Genomic DNA, 18145 nt, shown 5'->3' with positions numbered 1-18145 from the left:
TGAGAATGTGTTGCCTTTTTATACGCATACACTATACAGGTATGCAGGAAAAGAGTATAGTGCCTCAGTCTTTTGTCCTAATGTGATTGTGAAATCTTCCAACTAGTTGAATAATGTTTTGATATTTTCCAATATGTAACTGAAGAAAATCATGCACATTACTCAAACTTTACAAAACTCTGTGGAGAGAACGAGAAATCCGTCCTTGAACATTTTAAACAGTTTTTCAGAATTGTAGCACCCTCTAGTGGGTGTGAGGTGTATGGGTAGGGGTATTACACTATTACACTGGATACACGGCTTTGAGGTTGTACTTCATGCTGACTTGAGTGTTTCACATTATTTCTGCTGAGTCGTCAGCTGCAACTTCACGCTGTTAAACCACAGATTCACTATCATGACTGCTGAGGCCGCTGAAGACCGACCATTTGAAGCCGTTTTTTTGCGACATGTGGTGTTTTGTTCCACTTTATTGAGAACTCATTTCCACCCCCAGTTGAATTCAGAAATCTTTCCAACTCATATCATTTTTTGAACACCTAATTGTGCTTTGTGTCATTTGAAATCTACCAAATTACATGTAAAGGCAGCACAACATAATCCATGTTATAGTCTTGGTTCAGGGAAGTGAACAAGAAGCGAAGTCGACCTTAGGGATGGGACATCTGCCTGAAGGAGGGTCTTTTCAGCATCACCTTTTTCAGTTTGCAAACACTGTGAGAAAAAAAAAAAAAAAAAGCTTTAGCCTCTATCTCTCTCTTTCTACGTGTGTGTAGGTTGCGTGTGTGAGCGTGAGAGGAAGCGTTGCAAAAGACACGTCAAAAGCGCAGACCAAACCCACAGCTTTTAACTATTTAATGCACACCCATTGCGCTCATTTCTGAGGGCGCCGGACACCAAGTGCACTCATGGCTCTCAGATTGCCCATAATCATACTTGCGGCTGTCCTGCTGATTTTTGCACTAGCCGGGATTATGCTGATGGTCATTCCTTGCAAAGATGTGCAGATACCTCATGAAAACATGGTAAATATTCATCAATTAATAATCAATATTCATTCATATGCATCATCTCAACTATCTGTGAAGAAATGTAAAATAGATTTTTTTCCTAAATCATATTTTTATCTGTTGCCATACAGTTAATACTTAATGTAAAACAGACAGAACTGATTCTAACATATTTCACTTGGTCCATACAGGTCTACTTCTTCTTAATGGTTATACTGAAAGAGCAAATTACAAAATCCATTAAGATGTAAACTGGTTCTTAAGGGTTACAAACTGTTTATCACTGCTTGCAAACAGGTTTTGCTAACACACAACTGTTTTTCTGTAGCTGAGCCATGGCAGAAAATGAAACCATCACAGCTTGACATTTCAGAAATCCTCATTTAAACTTGCTGTTGTCAACTAAACGCTCATTATGAATCATGCAGCTGTTTGTGCACAGCCTGACATGCAACCTCAGAGGTAATGGGTCAGAGCAGACAGAAGAAGACAAAGAGCGGGAGATAAATAAAAGATGCCTTTAGCGTGTTTTGTTTGACAACTGTTCTCAACTCCTTGCTCATGTGCTCTTCCTTTTGTTCATGTCAAACAAATTGTTTTCAAAAAGATCACACCTTGTGCTTTGAAGTTGTTGTTTCGAAAGGGTACACAAAAGGACTTTTTTTTGGTTTCATGTGGGGGAAATCAGTTACTCCACAGTACTAATCTCCTAGACCAGACGTATTCAAATTGCGGGCCACATGCGGCCCAGGACCTACCCTGAGTGGGCCTGCCTGTTGTCCAGCCCACCTGAACTTAATTGAACTGAACTGAAGGAATGCAGGGAGGCTGTGAATGCAACACTCCACGTAGCCTTCGTGTTGTTTTGAAGCGTGGCTAGGGGAGCTAACAGTAGTGCCGTGATACTGAGTCTAAAACACTCACTATACACTACACTAAAATGTAGAGTTGACAATGAAAACCGTGGATTTAACCCTGTCTGGACTGATAAATGCTTACTTATTAAAATTAGAACCATCAAGTTCAAATGCCAAACCTATGTGTTAAATTTGCCATGAGTGTGCATGAGTGAGGTACTAAAAGATTTTTGTTCAGTTAAATAACGCTTTGTAATGTGCCATGTTAGATATGACCAGAAACAATTCATACTGTTGATTTTATTTTTATTCAAGTAAAAAAAATATTTCTACTGCCTCAATTCAGTTCAGTTACAGCTATTATTCTATTTTTATGCACTTTTTGACGTGCTTTTGTTACGTTAACACATTTAAAAGATAAGATAATCCTTTCATTTATGAGTGAAAACTGCTTATTTTTCTTCACATGGATCTGTATTGGTTCGAAATTTCTAATTACCAGCTGCTCACTGGGAGCCTAAAGTGTCCGGCCCGGCTGCATTTCTTGATTTTAAAAACTGGCCCCTGAATTAGTAATTAGCCCTGCCCTTGACAATAATGTACGCGCCGGTTGTACACTTGTTGTGCAAAACACACAATTCTCTGCTCACAGTACCTTCAAGCAACACACTGACCACATCCTTTCTAGATAACTTACTTACTATATCAGGGTTTCCCCCTCAGTTTGCAGCCTTGGGGGGGGGGGGGGGGGGGGGGGTAACACTGGTAGGGGAAACACTGTGTATTGTTCACAGAAAGAAAGAAAGAAAGAAAGAAAGATTTCTATGTAGGAACAATGGTATCAGCAGTATACAGCTGATGTTCTGAGCATTTGTTAAAATGGGACTTGTTATCTGTCTCTTTCAGTATGGAATTGTTCTGGATGCAGGCTCCTCCCACACCTCCATGTACATCTACAAATGGCCAGCTGACAAGCAAAATGGCACTGGTATCGTTAGCCAGCACAACGAGTGCCATGTAGAAGGTGAGCTCCTTTCACAGTTTGAAATAAGGCCTACTGCAGCTAAGCATTGGTGAGCACTAGTATCGGAAGCTATGTAAGGTTTGGTGTATTTTATGTGTACAGATTCAGATTTATTTGTATTTTTATCTTATTTTATTTTATTTTATTTTATTTTATTTCACTTATTTAAGCTGCTTCTGTACCAGAGAGAAAAGTTGCCGGAGTCAAATTCCTTGTATGTGTACATACTTGGCCATTAAAGCTGATTCTGATTCTGATTCTGATTAGTCTGCACCCTCAAAGGGGAAAAGCAATGTGGCACTAAAACTAACACACACAGTAAAGGGTCAATTTAATAAAATAAAAAAATGGATATCCATCTTTCAAACTCCATCCTCATTACATTACAGCTCAGTTGAAGGATGCTCAGAGCATGGACCACTTACATTTACACATCATTTACTCAGAACATCCAAAACTATCCATCCATATCTGACCATTTAACCTCTGACTTCTTGGTGGCAAGGACACTTTCACTTCCAACATGTCACCCTATACAAGTATCCGGGGTCTTTACTAGAATGGTACATCTTGTGCAACACCTTTGGTCCGCTTCCTCACCACTTCCTCTGTGCCATCTTACTCATTGTCAGTTGTTCCCCTTCTCACTTGAGGTTTGTTTTCAGTGTCCCTGGAAACTCAGACTGTTTACAAGGTGAAGGTCGGGTGAGGAGGTCAGGACATTTAATTTATAAGAGGAGCTACTTTCTCTTGTCCAGGGGGAGGAATATCCAGCTATGCGGGCAAACCCGGTGGTGCAGCCAAAAGTCTGGAGGCTTGCCTGGAAAAAGCTGTGAAGGGCATCCCGAAGTCCAGGCACCGCCAAACTCCACTCTGTCTGGGAGCAACTGCAGGCATGAGGCTCCTGGAGTTAGTAGAAGTTTTCCTTCACACAGAATGTTACATGAATATTATCAATACTATACCATGCTTTATATGGTGTATCTCAGAAGGGATTCATACAGTTGTATTTAACTCCTAACATGCTTTGTTAGACTAGTCAACGCTAAAGAGTCCCAACAAGTACTTGAGGAAGTGAAAAGCAAACTGCGATCGTACCCTTTCGACTTCAAAGAGGCGACCATCCTGAGCGGGCAGGCAGAGGGGGCGTACGGCTGGGTTACAGTCAACTACTTACTGGGAAACTTTGTCAAGGTGAGATCTTACTCATTTCTGTCCTCAAATACTGCTCTCTTAAGAGAAAAACTATTACAGTCGAGCTCATGTGGGCAGTAGGATCCAGTAGGATCCATTGGAAAGATGGGGAAAACACATTCAGGAGGAGTCACATCAAAGTAATACAATAAGAAAGGGGAAAAAAAAAAATTGACTGAAAGTGAAATGATGATTAGTCTGTCTGAAATGTACTGATAAAAGATAATATGAGGTTAAATGTTCACACTTCTTGAGGTTCAGTTATCTTACACTTGATAACTGTTATGGCATCGCCAACCGATAGGGTTCATCATCTGGGAACAACAAATCCTTGCAACATTTTGTGCCAATTCATCTAGCAGATACAATAAATCAGTGAGTAGTGAGAAGTCAGACGGTTGCTAACATTATTAGAATTTAACCACTGATAACTACCGATACTGGCTCACATTTGAAGTTGTGAACACATTTGTGGCCTGATGTTTTCCTGTAAGTAAACAGTGAATACTGTCTGTTGTTCGACACCATTTCAATTACTTACATCTCAATATGTCTTTTCGTGCCACTCTAGTATGGTTTTGTGGGCAGCTGGCTGAATCCTGACAAGAAGACAATCGGGGCTTTGGATTTAGGTGGAGCGTCCACTCAGATTACATTTGAGACTTCTGAGAATGTGGAGAACAAGGAAAATCTGATGCAGCTAAGGCTTTATGGACAAAACCACAGACTTTACACCCAGAGCTTCCTCTGCTATGGCCAAGACCAATTTCTGAGAAAACTGTTGGCTCTTCTTATCAAGGTATGAAATGTGTAAGTGCTGTGAATGCAGTTGAGAAAGCATTCAGATTTTCTGAAAGTTGAGAGGGTAGCCAAATATGGATGGATTAGTACTCTATCTGTCCTGGAGATGGAGTCAGTTAGCTTAGCATAAAGACTACATAGGAAACAGCATCTGTACCTTGAATCTCCACTCCACAGTGTCCTGGCAACCTTACAGTGACAATAAGAATTTAGGGACTCACCAGTCCTGGACATGAAATATATATATATATATATATATATATATATATATCAGTTTTGTGCAGATGAAACAAACAATCAGTGTCAATCTGTGAACATCAGAGGTTCTAGTAAGCAGATTCTGCTAGGATACATGCTACCTGTTTCCCTTTATTTTTATGCTAAGCTAAGGTAAATGCCTGCTGGCTGCCTATACATTTTATGTAGAACCCCTTATCCAATTATTTGCAAATATTTAATTGAAAATACAAAAGGCTGAAAATGTGATTTTTTTTCCCCCCTTAGGAAACAGTGCTGTCTCTGCACAGAAATGGCCAAAAAAAAATTTGTTTTTTTTTGTCGAAAAATGTCAAGCATTATGTAAATGAGCTGATTTTGTCTCTGTTCTTTGGGCGTCAACATATATTTTTATTTGTAACCAAATGACTGTCACTTGAAGGCAGCTGTATTTTATTAATTTGGAAAGTTACAAAAAAAAACAACAACTAGTAAGTAGTACGTTCGCTTCTATCCATATCAAGCTAAATTGTATATTTTGTGCCACTTTCAGAATGCAGGTATAACGCCCCAAGTATCCCACCCCTGCTATCCACAACAGTTCAACATGACCATCAAGCTGGGGGAGGATGTCTTTGATTCACCGTGCACTGAGAAGTACAGACCAGCCAGATTTGGACGTGACAGGACTCTTACAGTTGTGGGAACCGGAGATTACCAGAACTGCCTGGAGAGCGTAAAGAAAATGTTCTCCTTTGACAACTGCTCTTACTCCAGGTGCTCCTTTAACGGAGTCTTCCAGCCCCGCGTCAAAGGAAACTTCATGGTGAGAGAGCCTGTTAGAATCAAGTAGCAAAAACCTAGTGAAGCAAAAGTTACATAAATGCTATTTCCTGCTCATTGTTCTTACTCTTCAGTTTAAGTGTTACAATATTTTTTTGCTGATGTGTATATCTAACTAATAGCAAAGGTCAAAACAAAACATTATGACCACTGACAAGTAAATAACACTGATTATCTGGCTATCATGGCACCTGTTAGTGGGATATGTCAATCAACAGGTGAACATTTTGTCTTCAAAGTTCAAATGGGAAAATAGAAGGATTTAAGTAACTTTGACAAAGGACCAGAATCAAAAAGTCAGGGCTGTTTATGCGGCAAAAGGAGGGCGTACACAATATTAGGCAGGTGGTCTTAATTTTATAACCCAGTTTTGTACTGGACAACCTTAGTCACTAAAGCTCATCATGGTCTGAAGTGTTATGTATTATGCCTTCATGTGTTTGTAGATGCTGTCCCTTTGCGGGTTTAGAGTTTTGTTGTTGTAAGTTAGTAAGGGATAAGAGTTTGGATCAGCAAGAGAAAAAGAACAAAAATGTTGGATCCCAGTCAGTGCTTGCATTTAGTTGTTTGGTCAGATATTCAAGTACTTAATCATGACAGTTGCTGCAATGTTTCCTCTCCTCCCCAGGCATTCTCTGCTTTCTTCTTCACTCATAGCTACCTCACCCGCCTCACCAACACCACCATCAGATCTCCCCAACACATGGAGAAAGCAATCCGTCTCGTCTGCAATATGACCATTTCTGAGGTAACCCCTTATAGATAATCATTCTCAAATATGGTCATGTATATATCTACCATCCTGGCCATGTTATTTGCAACTGTATATTTTACAAATATAAAAATGTTTTAAATAAGAACATGTAAATATTGACTGACTGCATTTCCACAAACAGATGGTGGAAAAGACAAGGCAGGACGCAAAATACATGAAGAATGTCTGCGCCGTATCCAATTTTGTCCAGGTGCTCTTAATGCAGGGTTACCGTTTCGATGAGACTTCCTTTCCTTCTATCTCTTTCCAGAAAAAGGTGAGAACTTAACACAATATATAGAGTCTTTTGATGGACGTTTGCTAGGACCTCAACAACACTGTTTGCTGTACTGACATCCAGACTTCATGAGCTGTGGTTTTACTCGACCTCTTCTTGTGTGTCTGCAGGCGGAAGGAGCATCTGTAGGCTGGGCTTTGGGATACATGCTGAATATGAGCAACAATGTACCTGCTGAAAGTCTTGCACTGATGAAAGCTCTGATCCCAGTGGCGTGGGTTGTTACCCTCATTCTGTTCATCGCTCTCCTCTTCATTCCAATAGGATACTGTCTCTGGAACTACGGAAACAATTGTGGCTTGAACAACAACAATTAGTATCTATGAATGGTGTGTGTAGTCATTCTTATTCATAAGCAAGTTTGCATTTATGATCATCTGCTCAACTTCATGACAGTTCAATTTCCTGATTTTGAACTGCTATCGAAAGAAAGAAATAAAAAACAAGAATACCCTGTTGTCCTCCTTTTCCCGCTGATCACGAACCGCGGAACTGTTGTTGCTGGTGTTTCTGACTGACTTTTTACACAGTTACAACACAGGATAGTACAGCAGAAAACGTCACCATCCATACAAATTCTTATTACTCTTACTGAATTAGTATCCTGTTGAAAGAAAGAAAGAAAGAAAGAAAGAAAGAAAGAAAACTCTGCTAACCCGTTGTCTTATGTTTCCCGCTGAGTTTTAGCGGCTGAGCTCGACAAAAACGGAACTCTTGTCGTCGCTGGTGTTTCTGACGGACTGTTTACACGGTTACAACACAGGATACCACAGCGGAAAACCAAATAATGTGTTGCAGTGTGTTGTAGCAGGCGTTTAAAATTTTCGGCTGCTACATTTACGTTAAAATATATTATTCACACATATCTAAATCCTTAAATTGATGATTAAACCGGAACCATGTTCGCGGGGCTGCCTGAGCTCGGGATATCCAACGGCGAGGACCTTAAAGAAACTCTCACCAACTGCACAGAGCCTCTGAAAGCCATTGATCAGTTTCAGGTAACGCTACAGTAACACGGGCCCTGTTCCCCAATACAAATGACTGATAGGCTCGAAAATATATAGATATTTTAATCGGTATATGTGTGTCGGCTATGTGCTCATCAGGCTAATTTTTGCACTGTGGCAGAGAAAGACTAATATATGCATATTACATCCATGACAGTTGGAATACTTAGTTAATCGAGTTGGTCGTTTCTCATAAATTCATATTTTTAAATACTAATTAGGATTCATAGTGTTCAGAATAGTATTTTTACTTGAAAAGTCTCAGATAGAGAATAATACTACATCAGTAACATACTACACCACAAAAAAAAAGTTCCTAATATGCAAGCTAGATTATGTTTTTAAGTACTAATGTTGCCCTTTTGTTTTCATAATTAGCTTAACTGTTGGGTGACCTCTTACTAGTTCATAAAAGCTGCAGTCAGAAAACCAACTTCAAAACAATTTAAATTCAAATGAAGAGAATACTCTTTGTAATTCACCGATCAGGCATAACATTGTGAAAGGTGCATGACTGACTATAATCACAGGTTGCCGTCTCACCTGTACTCTGATGTTAGAGACGCAGGAAAAATGTTCAAATGAAAGGATCTGAGCGCCTTGGACGAAATTTTGATTGGGTATATAACTGAGTCAGAGTATCTCCAAAATCACATAAATACCAGGACCCAGGTTTCCAAGAAAAACATTGCATTGTAGTGAGAACATCAATGTTGTTCACTTGACCGGTGAACAATGTTAAAGGCATGTTGTGGCTGAATGGGGCTTATCTCTTAGATGGCATGGTATAGTATTTGAAATTGGTCAGCTTATCAATATAGTTTTGGTCATTTTGAGCACAAGGAGATTTTTTTAATGCAGTTCTTCAATAGAGCAAAGCTTACTGGCCGATTTATATGGCAGATTAGACATATAAATGGTTTGGCATATTATATTATATGGCAGAATCAAATTTAAAACATTTAGAATTGTTGGAGCTTTCTTGAAGAAATTTGTTCCAAGTGGTTTTTGCAGTTCCAAATGGCCGGTGCAGTTCTTAGGTTTTATGACAATATTCACCTGCACTTAGAGGATGTCTTGTTCATGATAGGTGGTTCTCTAACAACTCATTAATAGCCAGAAACTCTCCACACTCAAGGTGTGAAACCTTTTTGTCTCTGTCTGTCTTCCCATCTTGGGAGAAGGAAGGTCAGAATGTATTTGTGCGATTCTGAAAAGAGTCTCTACGAGTAACACTAATCTCTGATGGAATGTCAATGTGTTCCATGACTGCAGATGGAAAATGGCATCCTGCTGCCGACACTCCAGTCTGCTCTTCCCTTCCTCGACCTCCATGGGACGCCTCGGCTGGAGTTTCACCAGTCTGTCTTTGATGAGCTTCGAGATAAGCTGATGGAGCGTGTCGCCACCATTGCAGAGGGCAAGGACGAGGACAGGTGTGTGGTTGTTTGTTTCTGACTTTGAGTTATGTTCTCTGAAAGTACCAGTTCGAGTGACTTGCCTTGTTTCATTTCCATCTATTTACAGATATGGGAAGCTTGAAGAGCTTCTGGAGAAGAGCTTTCCACTTGTTAAAATGCCGTCCATTCAGCCAGTGGTAATGCAGGTGTTGAAGCATCTACCCAAGGCAAGTATTTCTATTGTTGTTTCAGCTTCTAAAAAGAGTAAAATGTTATATCGCTGCTGTACCTACACTTAATCAGTAGTGTCATGATCACAGTCTGTTAACATGTGTGCAGTCACAGGCAGGCTACAACAAAAGAAGGAGGAAATTTAAAGTGTTTATATTTAGACCTGCTTCAATGCTACAGAGCAAAATCACAGTCACTGTAAACAGGATATATTTTAAATACTGAAAAAGTAGCACCAGGACTGCTTACACCCACTTAGAGCATAACGTCAGTGAAAATCTGGCTAATTTTGTTTTATAGGTCTATATGTGCACTGTAACACTGCTATGCTAGCCGTTAGCACCTAATCTAGAGGGTCTTTGTTGGGATCCTAACAGACGGGGAGACTGTGATCATCAACCAGTGAAGACTAAACTTGCTTAATAGTCCAAATACTGACGCCGATGTCTTGCTGTTTTGACGTCAGAGCAAGGATTCTCTGTTGAGATGCTCTCGCGTAGCAGTTGTGACACTGTGGCCTGTTGTTTAATTTCTGCTAAGCATGCGTCGTATTGGTTCTCTGTTCAAATGACACTTTTACGAAGCGTCAATGTGCTCCAAGGAAATTGACACATTTACCTAATAGGCATCCCAGATTGCATCAGCAAATGACGTTGCAGCCCTAAATACCACACACTTGGTTGTGGCATAAAGTGGCATATATAATCATGTCAAGAATCATTTCACGGCTGGTCAGATAACTGACCTGTCAGAGAGTGTGAATGTGAGAAAATTACACTAATGGCCCTAAACCGCCTTCTCTCCATCCATTGTTGCAATACCTTCCCTCAGCATCGTGTTTAATCACCCCAGATCCAGATCTAATATTTATACTGATGACATAATCTGTTATTCTAATATGCCAGGTTTTGGTAGGGAGTAAAGTTGCACAAACTATTCTTAATCCACTCATAAATCCAGGTGAAAAATAGCATCCAGTAGTAGAAACTATCGTGGCGTCTAAAAACATATATTCACATATTTATTCCCTGCTGTATTGCTGGGATTCATGGACCTAATGTCATGTTAGTTCATCTGAAAGATGTTGAGAGCAGCTTATAGACATACATCTATGACTTGGACAACAATTAAACGAGGATTACAATAGGTCAAGAATACCTCTCAGTCTATATCACACGCTCCTTTCTGCAGGTGCCAGAGAAGAAACTGAAGATGGTGATGGCTGACAAAGAGCTGTACAAGGTGTGTGCTGTGGAGGTGAAGAGGCAGATCTGGCAGGACAACCAGGCTCTGTTTGGAGATGAAGTCTCTCCACTCCTAAAGCAGTACATTGTGGAGAAGGAAGCTGCTCTGTTCAGCAGTGACCTCTCCATCCTGCACAATTTCTTCAGTCCTTCTCCCAAAACACGCCGCCAAGGCGAGGTGAGTCACACGAGATGCTTGAAGCTCCACTCAAACTGGAATCAGAGAGTATTTTATATGCCATCAGTTTATGCATACTTCACTTGAGACTAGACTTAACTCAATAAAATAGCCATCTTTACTCTTTAATTCGCTTGCTGATGATTTCCAACCTTCTTTTTTTAAATTCACACTGGACAAAAGAGACAATGAAGGTGTAAGTCACATTGAATCAGTCCTGCATGCAGTGTTAGTAATTGTTCTGGCGGCTTGTATTTTGCAGGTGGTTCTAAAGCTGACCCAGATGATTGGAAAGAACGTGAAGCTGTACGACATGGTGCTGCAGTTTCTACGAACGCTCTTCCTGCGAACGCGAAACGTCCACTACTGCACTCTGAGAGCAGAGCTGCTGATGTCTCTTCACGACCTGGACATCAGCGAGATCTGTTCTGTTGACCCCTGCCATAAGGTGAGGACACAAACCATGGGGTTGAATTAACAGCCTCAAATCCTGTATATCCTGTGTTTGAGCTTTGTTTCACATGTTGTTGTTTTTTTTCTGCTGTGACAGTTCACTTGGTGTTTAGATGCCTGCATCCGGGAGAAGTTTGTGGACGGCAAGCGAGCCAGAGAGCTACAAGGTTTCCTGGATGGAGTGAAGAAAGGACAAGAGCAAGTCCTTGGGTAACCGAGATTGAGTGGTTTAAGTTTGTGAGCAAGTTTATGAGTTGTTGGTCTCTGATGAATGCTTGAATTATCATTCTGTGTTTTCCAGAGACCTGTCCATGATCCTGTGTGACCCCTTTGCCTGTAACACCCTGGTCTTGAGTATTATGAGAAACCTGCAAGAGCTGCTGAGTCAGGATGCTTTACCCAGGGTGAGCATATTGTGCATGAAAAAACAACAACAAATTGCTGATGATGTTGTGGTATTTTAGTGACTGACAGCTGCCGACGAAGCAAAAAAGACTGCTGATAATCTTGACCCCTTCAGAAGGAAGATTCAAATAAGTATATATACAAAAAACTGTCCATGTATGAGACATTGATGTGAGGGTGTTTGCCACCCAAACCACTACTGCCCATTCTACTTTTAAGAATCTAAAGTACGCCTGTGGCATGAGAGTAAAGCATCCAAGTGGTATAATTAACTATTGTCTTTAAAGGACCATGAGTATGCCAGGGAGTTGTTTATTTTTTATTTTTTTCCACATTCATTAGATGTATTTTTAGTCATTGCCTGTATCTATATTTGTGAACAGGACAGTCCAGACCTGATGCTGCTGCTGAGAATGCTGTCACTGGGTCAAGGAGCGTGGGACATGATAGACAGCCAGGTCTTCAAAGAACCTCGTTTGGTGCGTACTCACTGTCACCTCAAGTGTACCTGTGCATTAAGTTTTTATGGAACAAACTGTGTGAAAATGATTAGAAGATGAGTCAGTTGTTTTTCGTTTTGATTCGTTTATTCGCCAGAATCGGGTCCAAAAATTAAAATTGGATTATAATTAGACCTAATTGGCTTTAAAATTTTGTTTTAAAAAAAAAAAAAAAAAAGAGAGAGAGAGAGGTAGGAAATGGTTGGCAATAACAGCCCTTTACAGAGAAAACAAATGCAGGTTCATTTCATTTCTAAGGGCGCAGTGCATGGAGCTCTAAAACACACGTGGGGATTTCTTGTTTGAAATGATGGGCAGTACTTATGGAAGTTAAGTTTAATCAGCTTTTCAGACCTGTAAAAAGGCTTGCAGTTTTTGGACAATACTCCACATCATCCTCATCCTCATCATGCCCCAGCTTTTAACTTTCTCACATTTCGTGCAGTAGTTAGTCCTCCTTTATGTAAGGTGCTACTATGGAAGACTGATGAGCTAATCAATTTCCATAGTAAATGTGAATCCTTTGATTATGGACATACTGAGCTTTGTCATTTTCAGTAGTTCAACTATATCTTTTTTCTGTGAACCCTTCCTCAGGACTCGGAGGTGGTGACCCGCTTCCTGCCTTCAATGATGTCCGTGGTTGTTGATGATCACACCTTCACCGTAGAACAGAAGCTTCCGAGCGAAGAGAAGAGCTCGCTGTTGTACCCCACCACCCTACCAGACGCATTCAACAGGTAAAAGTACTGCATGAAAGTGACTGACGTCAAAGGAAGTTGTGTTTTTGTCAGTATCAACAATATACCGCTTCCTTTGTTAGGAGGTGAGAAGATTTGGTTTGCAATTTGACCAAAGACTTAACCTATACTTCATAGCCTTATGTCCCTCCTTTCTCAAGAGGAAAGATCGTTTTAATAGATTTAAAATGAGGCCTGGAGTTAAACAGGTTAAAGTCATGCAATAATTAGATTCATTTGTGAGTTCAAATTACAACAACATTCAGTTATGGAGGATTTCCTTCTTTGAAATGACTAATGTAAATTATGAAAGATGCTTTAGTTGAGTCTTTCTTGCTGCCTCTCAGGTACCTGCAGGAGAACAGAGTGGCCTGTGAAATGGGTCTCTACTACGTCCTGCACATTGCCAAACTGAGGAACAAGAACGCCTTACAGAGGTTAATCCCCGCCCTGGGTGAGTGTCACTACTCTCCTGAGTTTTGTGTAAGGGAGGAAAAGTCCTAAAATATCTGAAAGAATATTATTTTAAACCAGATTTACAGAAGCATTTTTTTTTTCTACCACACACAGTCAGATGTGAAAATATTGTTCAATATTTGAACACTGAAAAAAAGTTCACAATTTTGTCTCTACACCACCACAATTCATCTGAAATGAAACCATTGTGATGCGGTACAAGTGTACAGTCCCTGTTTTCAGGAACTCAAATAATCATGAAGGTACCCATGGACATCACCAAAGAATGGGTTTCCTCAATCACTGTGAAATGCAGCTCGATCAGGTCAAATTTAGGAGGCTGACTTGACCTTTACCTTCAAAAACTTCTGCGTTATATGTTTTGGGTCATTGTTGATCTGTACTGTGAACACTTCCTGTGTTGAGCTGTTGAGTTAGCATGTCTTTGATCTCTGCTCTTCCCATCCCCCCACAGTGGAGACCTACAACGACATGGCCTTCAGCGACATCTTCCTGCACCTGCTGACGGGCCACCTCACCCTTCTCTCTGATGAGTTTGGAACGGAAGAGTTTTGTTCAGTTGTTTTTGATGGCTTCCTCCTTACGTCTTTCTCCAGGTAGGTCGATTGTTGCGGACCCTGTTATCCAACTAGATGCCCAGATCCTTGGTGCCATAGAAAGTGTTGCATAAGTTTGGCACAAACAAAATGGACAGAATTGTATCTATGTCGTCTTTATTGACTCTTTCCGTTTCTGTCTGAATATTTTCTAGCAAAGAGAACGTCCACAGACACAGCCTCAGGATGTTGCTGCATTTACACCACAAAGTGCTGCCGTCATACATGGAAACCTTAATGAAAACTCTTGAACCTCCAAAACAGGTAGACTTCCTTTTTACGTTCATGAACAGATGTTGCAGTGCTGGGTACAATCAGGTCTCTCTTTTCTATCCCCAGTAATATATGAGAAAAAAACTTCTTAAACAGAAAGTATTCAGACCCCAATCTCTTTTTTCTACTTTTTAGTGGTGTACATTTAATTTTAAATGAGTAAAACTGTTATTTAACCATCAGTCAATATACTCATGCTAAACGACCTATAAAAAACAATTAAAAACATATTCTTATATGTTTCTAAACTTATTAAAAACAAAACTGGTCATTCGGTGCCTTAAATTCAATACTGAATTCAAAACCTGATTCCTTCAGGTCATTAATATACTGAAAGGTGACCTCTCTGCATTTGGCTTCATTCATTCTTCCCTCTGTTCTGACAACTGTCCCTGAGAAGCACTTGTATGGCATGATGCTGCCTCTGCCATGCTTCACTGTAGGGATGACATTAGGCAGATGATGAGCTATGTCTGGTATTTGCCAGAAATGGTGCTTGTACCAGTTATACTCGAAAGTAGACCAGGCAACCTTTTTTTATATTTCAGTGCCGTCTAAATCAGCGGCCCCCAACCTTTTTTGCGCCACAGACCGGTTTAATGTGAGACAGTATTTTCACGGACCGGAAGGTGTAGCAGATAAAAACAAAATAAAATGATAAGACCGGCATAAAAACTGTAGTATTTTCTCTATAAAATAATAATAATAATAAACATAAATCCACCGTGTATTCATGTGCAACTTTATTAGCAGCGTCCTAATAACGTCACACCAACAACAGAACATGACATGAGTAACATCCTCTCTGCCCCAGCGCTCTCTGGTCGCTATGGTAACGTTAAAACATGCCTTCAAAATAAGACACCGCAAAAACAAAAAGTGCATGAAAATACTAGCTACTCACAACAGCACTGAATCAGTGGGAGCCCTGCGCTTGTTTTGCTGCAACAAGACGGTCCCATCTTGGGGTAATGGGAGACAATGAAACCCGAAGTGTGTTGCTTATGTCCAGTCTGCTTCGTAATTTTGTTTTGGTTGCTGTCACTGCAGAAAACCCTGCTTCACACAGACAAGATGTCGGAAATGGCAATGATCTCGGGGTATTTTGCCATGACTTTAATCCAGAACACCGGCAGAGTTGTTGTCTCGAACAGACGTTTAAGGCCCCCGTCATTTGCGATCTCGGAATGTATCACGTGATCTATGGTCTCGAGGCCTTGACATGCGTCAAGAGTGAGTCATAGACGGATGTAATGGAGAGAATCCGGTCATTTTTCAAAATAAAACATCATTCAGACTCAGATAATAAATCAAACGGAAATAATGGAAGTTATTTATTATCTCTGTGCGGCCCGGTACCAAATGACCCACAGACCGGTACCGGTCCGCGGCCCGGGGGTTGAGGATCACTGCTCTAAATGACATGTGGGCGGTGACGTGCATCTGACGACCAACTGTAAGAGGAGCCCTGGTGATTTCAAAACTTATTTCATTTTACAGTTGCTGAGGCCACTGACCTATTTAGAGTTTTAGAAAAAGAAAAAAAAACTAAAAAACATGTTGTCATGTTTGATGAGAACATTTATTTTATTCTGTTAGAATTAAATCAACTCAGTAATGGGAGCAGAAAGGAAACAGAACTGAATACTTTCTGATGCAACTGTACACGGTCAGAAATAGAAAAAGTAGCACTTTTCTATTTCAGTCTTTCACAACTCCTTCGACTTTAGGCCATGAATATTTCCATCCTATCTAGATCTGTGCCTTTCAATTCACACCAGACGATATTAAAAACTATACACCCGGTTAAATACTGTTTGTGGTTGTTCCTCATCATTCCAGTGACACTCAGATGTACACTTCACTTTCGTACATCTGAGGTGTGAACTAGAGGTTCTGTACATTGAGTTGCGAATATAATGACCTTTGTACAGAATCTGTCTTATACACATATAATGAAGATAATGTGATTTGATGCCAATATATCCCAAATGAAATGATCAAACAAGTATTTATTTCTTTACTGTGCTTCATTGTAATGAAGGAGACCAGGCTATTCAGATGTGAAAAATAAAAGCTTTAGTGACAAACAGAAGATGGTTTGTAAATTACAGTTGGGTATCGCTACTGATTGTGATTTGAGTTGATTCAATATCAATACATTTAGAGATATTTCCGTTTTCAACAAACTTCACAAAACTAATAACTCTTTAGTTCCAGAGATTTGTGGTATTTCCACAATATTTTCCCCTATAGGTGCATATCTTTCATATGGCTTTGCTTTTGTCAAGCTCTACTTTGTCATCATGCTTTCAATCCAGTCAGTTTTCAGCCCTGATGCAGCTCTCTTCTGGGTCTCCCTCACACGTTGACTAATCTTGTGTCAGTACTTATTCATACATGTTGTGAAACTACAAAGCAACTAAATCAAATCAGTAGAAACTAAATCACAATATATTAATTTTCTAAAAATGTCACAACTTGGACATTGGACCAGTTACAAGGTGGTGAATACCACAAGATGGCACCATTCATATGGACTTTACTCATGAACATGGTAATCAAGACACCATTTGAAGGCAGCTCTAAGCATTTAGACAGTTACAGTTTTTTTTTTTTCAAGCTGCAGCTGTCCTATCAAACATCAACTACCAGGAATATAACGATCCAACATGCCTACAGGAAATGGTGCTTGGCAGGAACAATCCCAAACTCCATTTTCCATTTCAGGCATCAGCACACAGGCTGATGCAGTCAATGATATATAACCTGTTTGACATTGTTGTTTCAAATCAGTTCACATGTAAATATAAGATGAGGATAAGTGTCTTCAAAAGGGAGTTGACTCTTTGTGTGTCTCTGTTCCCGGTGATCACAGTGCAGTGAGCCGCTGAAGGAGCTATACACCCAGCTGACGGAGAAGCTGGAGGCCCAGAAGAAGAGCCCTCCACCACCGGATGAAACCCCATCCCTGGACCTGGGGCTACACCCGGTGACCATGCCCGCCACCGCCTCCACCCCAACCACGCCTCTTTGAGACGCACCAGAAACAACGAGACGATTCTTAATCAGTGACTTACTGTAAATACTTCCAGCTGGTTTATTAGTTTTTTAAACACCAGACATTTGATATTTCTGTTTGCCGTATGACTGTTTTTCATGGAGGTTTAGTTTCTTTAGATGTTTGTCTTCCAGGTCTGACAGGGCTGTAGTCCAGTGGCAAACAGTTTTACTCAAAAGAAAAAGTTCTCTTTTCTAAGCTTGGTCATCTTGTATCAGTCTCCAGATATACAATGTTTTCATATGTAACTGGGCCGTGTGTGTGTGTGTGTGTGTGTTATATTGGAACCCTTCAGTAGTGCAAGAACCCTGTAAGTAAATGATTATTTACAAATGCTAAGCAAGTGTTGTGTTGTGTTTCTAGCAAAGAGATGGCCACATCTTGTAGAACATTGCAAAACCTCTTTTCTTTTTTCTTTTTTTTAAACACTTTATTTGTAATTTTCCAATTATCATACAAAACAATCATATTCTCTGTTTTACAAGTAGTCACAGAAAAACAATCCCGACAACAAACAAAGACAAATCAAACCCACAATCAACGTGATTGTCATAGACAAACAGACAGGAACAGACAAGAG

At 40.2% G+C, this 18145-nt stretch overlaps 2 protein-coding genes across 2 annotated transcripts; both read left to right on the top strand.

Annotated features, from left to right (window-relative positions):
* Nucleotides 1-874: 874 nt before the first annotated feature.
* LOC311492868 (ectonucleoside triphosphate diphosphohydrolase 2-like) lies at nt 875-7314 on the top strand (the record flags this gene model as incomplete). Its single annotated transcript, XM_084551290.1, has 9 exons — nt 875-1025; nt 2774-2891; nt 3650-3800; nt 3926-4085; nt 4657-4884; nt 5656-5928; nt 6574-6693; nt 6842-6976; nt 7108-7314. The coding sequence occupies exons 1-9, from the start codon at nt 909-911 to the stop codon at nt 7312-7314; spliced, it is 1509 nt and encodes a 502-aa protein (XP_084407416.1). The 5' UTR covers nt 875-908.
* A 566-nt stretch (nt 7315-7880) lies between these two features.
* nelfb (negative elongation factor complex member B) lies at nt 7881-17921 on the top strand. The gene is made up of 13 exons (XM_084551289.1): nt 7881-7998; nt 9283-9443; nt 9535-9634; nt 10830-11060; nt 11323-11508; nt 11611-11723; nt 11815-11917; nt 12302-12397; nt 13016-13158; nt 13506-13612; nt 14090-14231; nt 14387-14495; nt 17383-17921. Exons 1-13 carry the CDS (start codon nt 7897-7899, stop codon nt 17539-17541), a joined length of 1752 nt encoding a protein of 583 aa, XP_084407415.1. The 5' UTR covers nt 7881-7896; the 3' UTR covers nt 17542-17921.
* Nucleotides 17922-18145: the final 224 nt, after the last annotated feature.

Source organism: Chelon labrosus (genome assembly GCF_963514085.1).
Source record: "Chelon labrosus genome assembly, chromosome: 9".
Classification (NCBI taxonomy): domain Eukaryota; kingdom Metazoa; phylum Chordata; class Actinopteri; order Mugiliformes; family Mugilidae; genus Chelon; species Chelon labrosus.
This window is presented reverse-complemented; position numbering and strand designations above follow the sequence as displayed.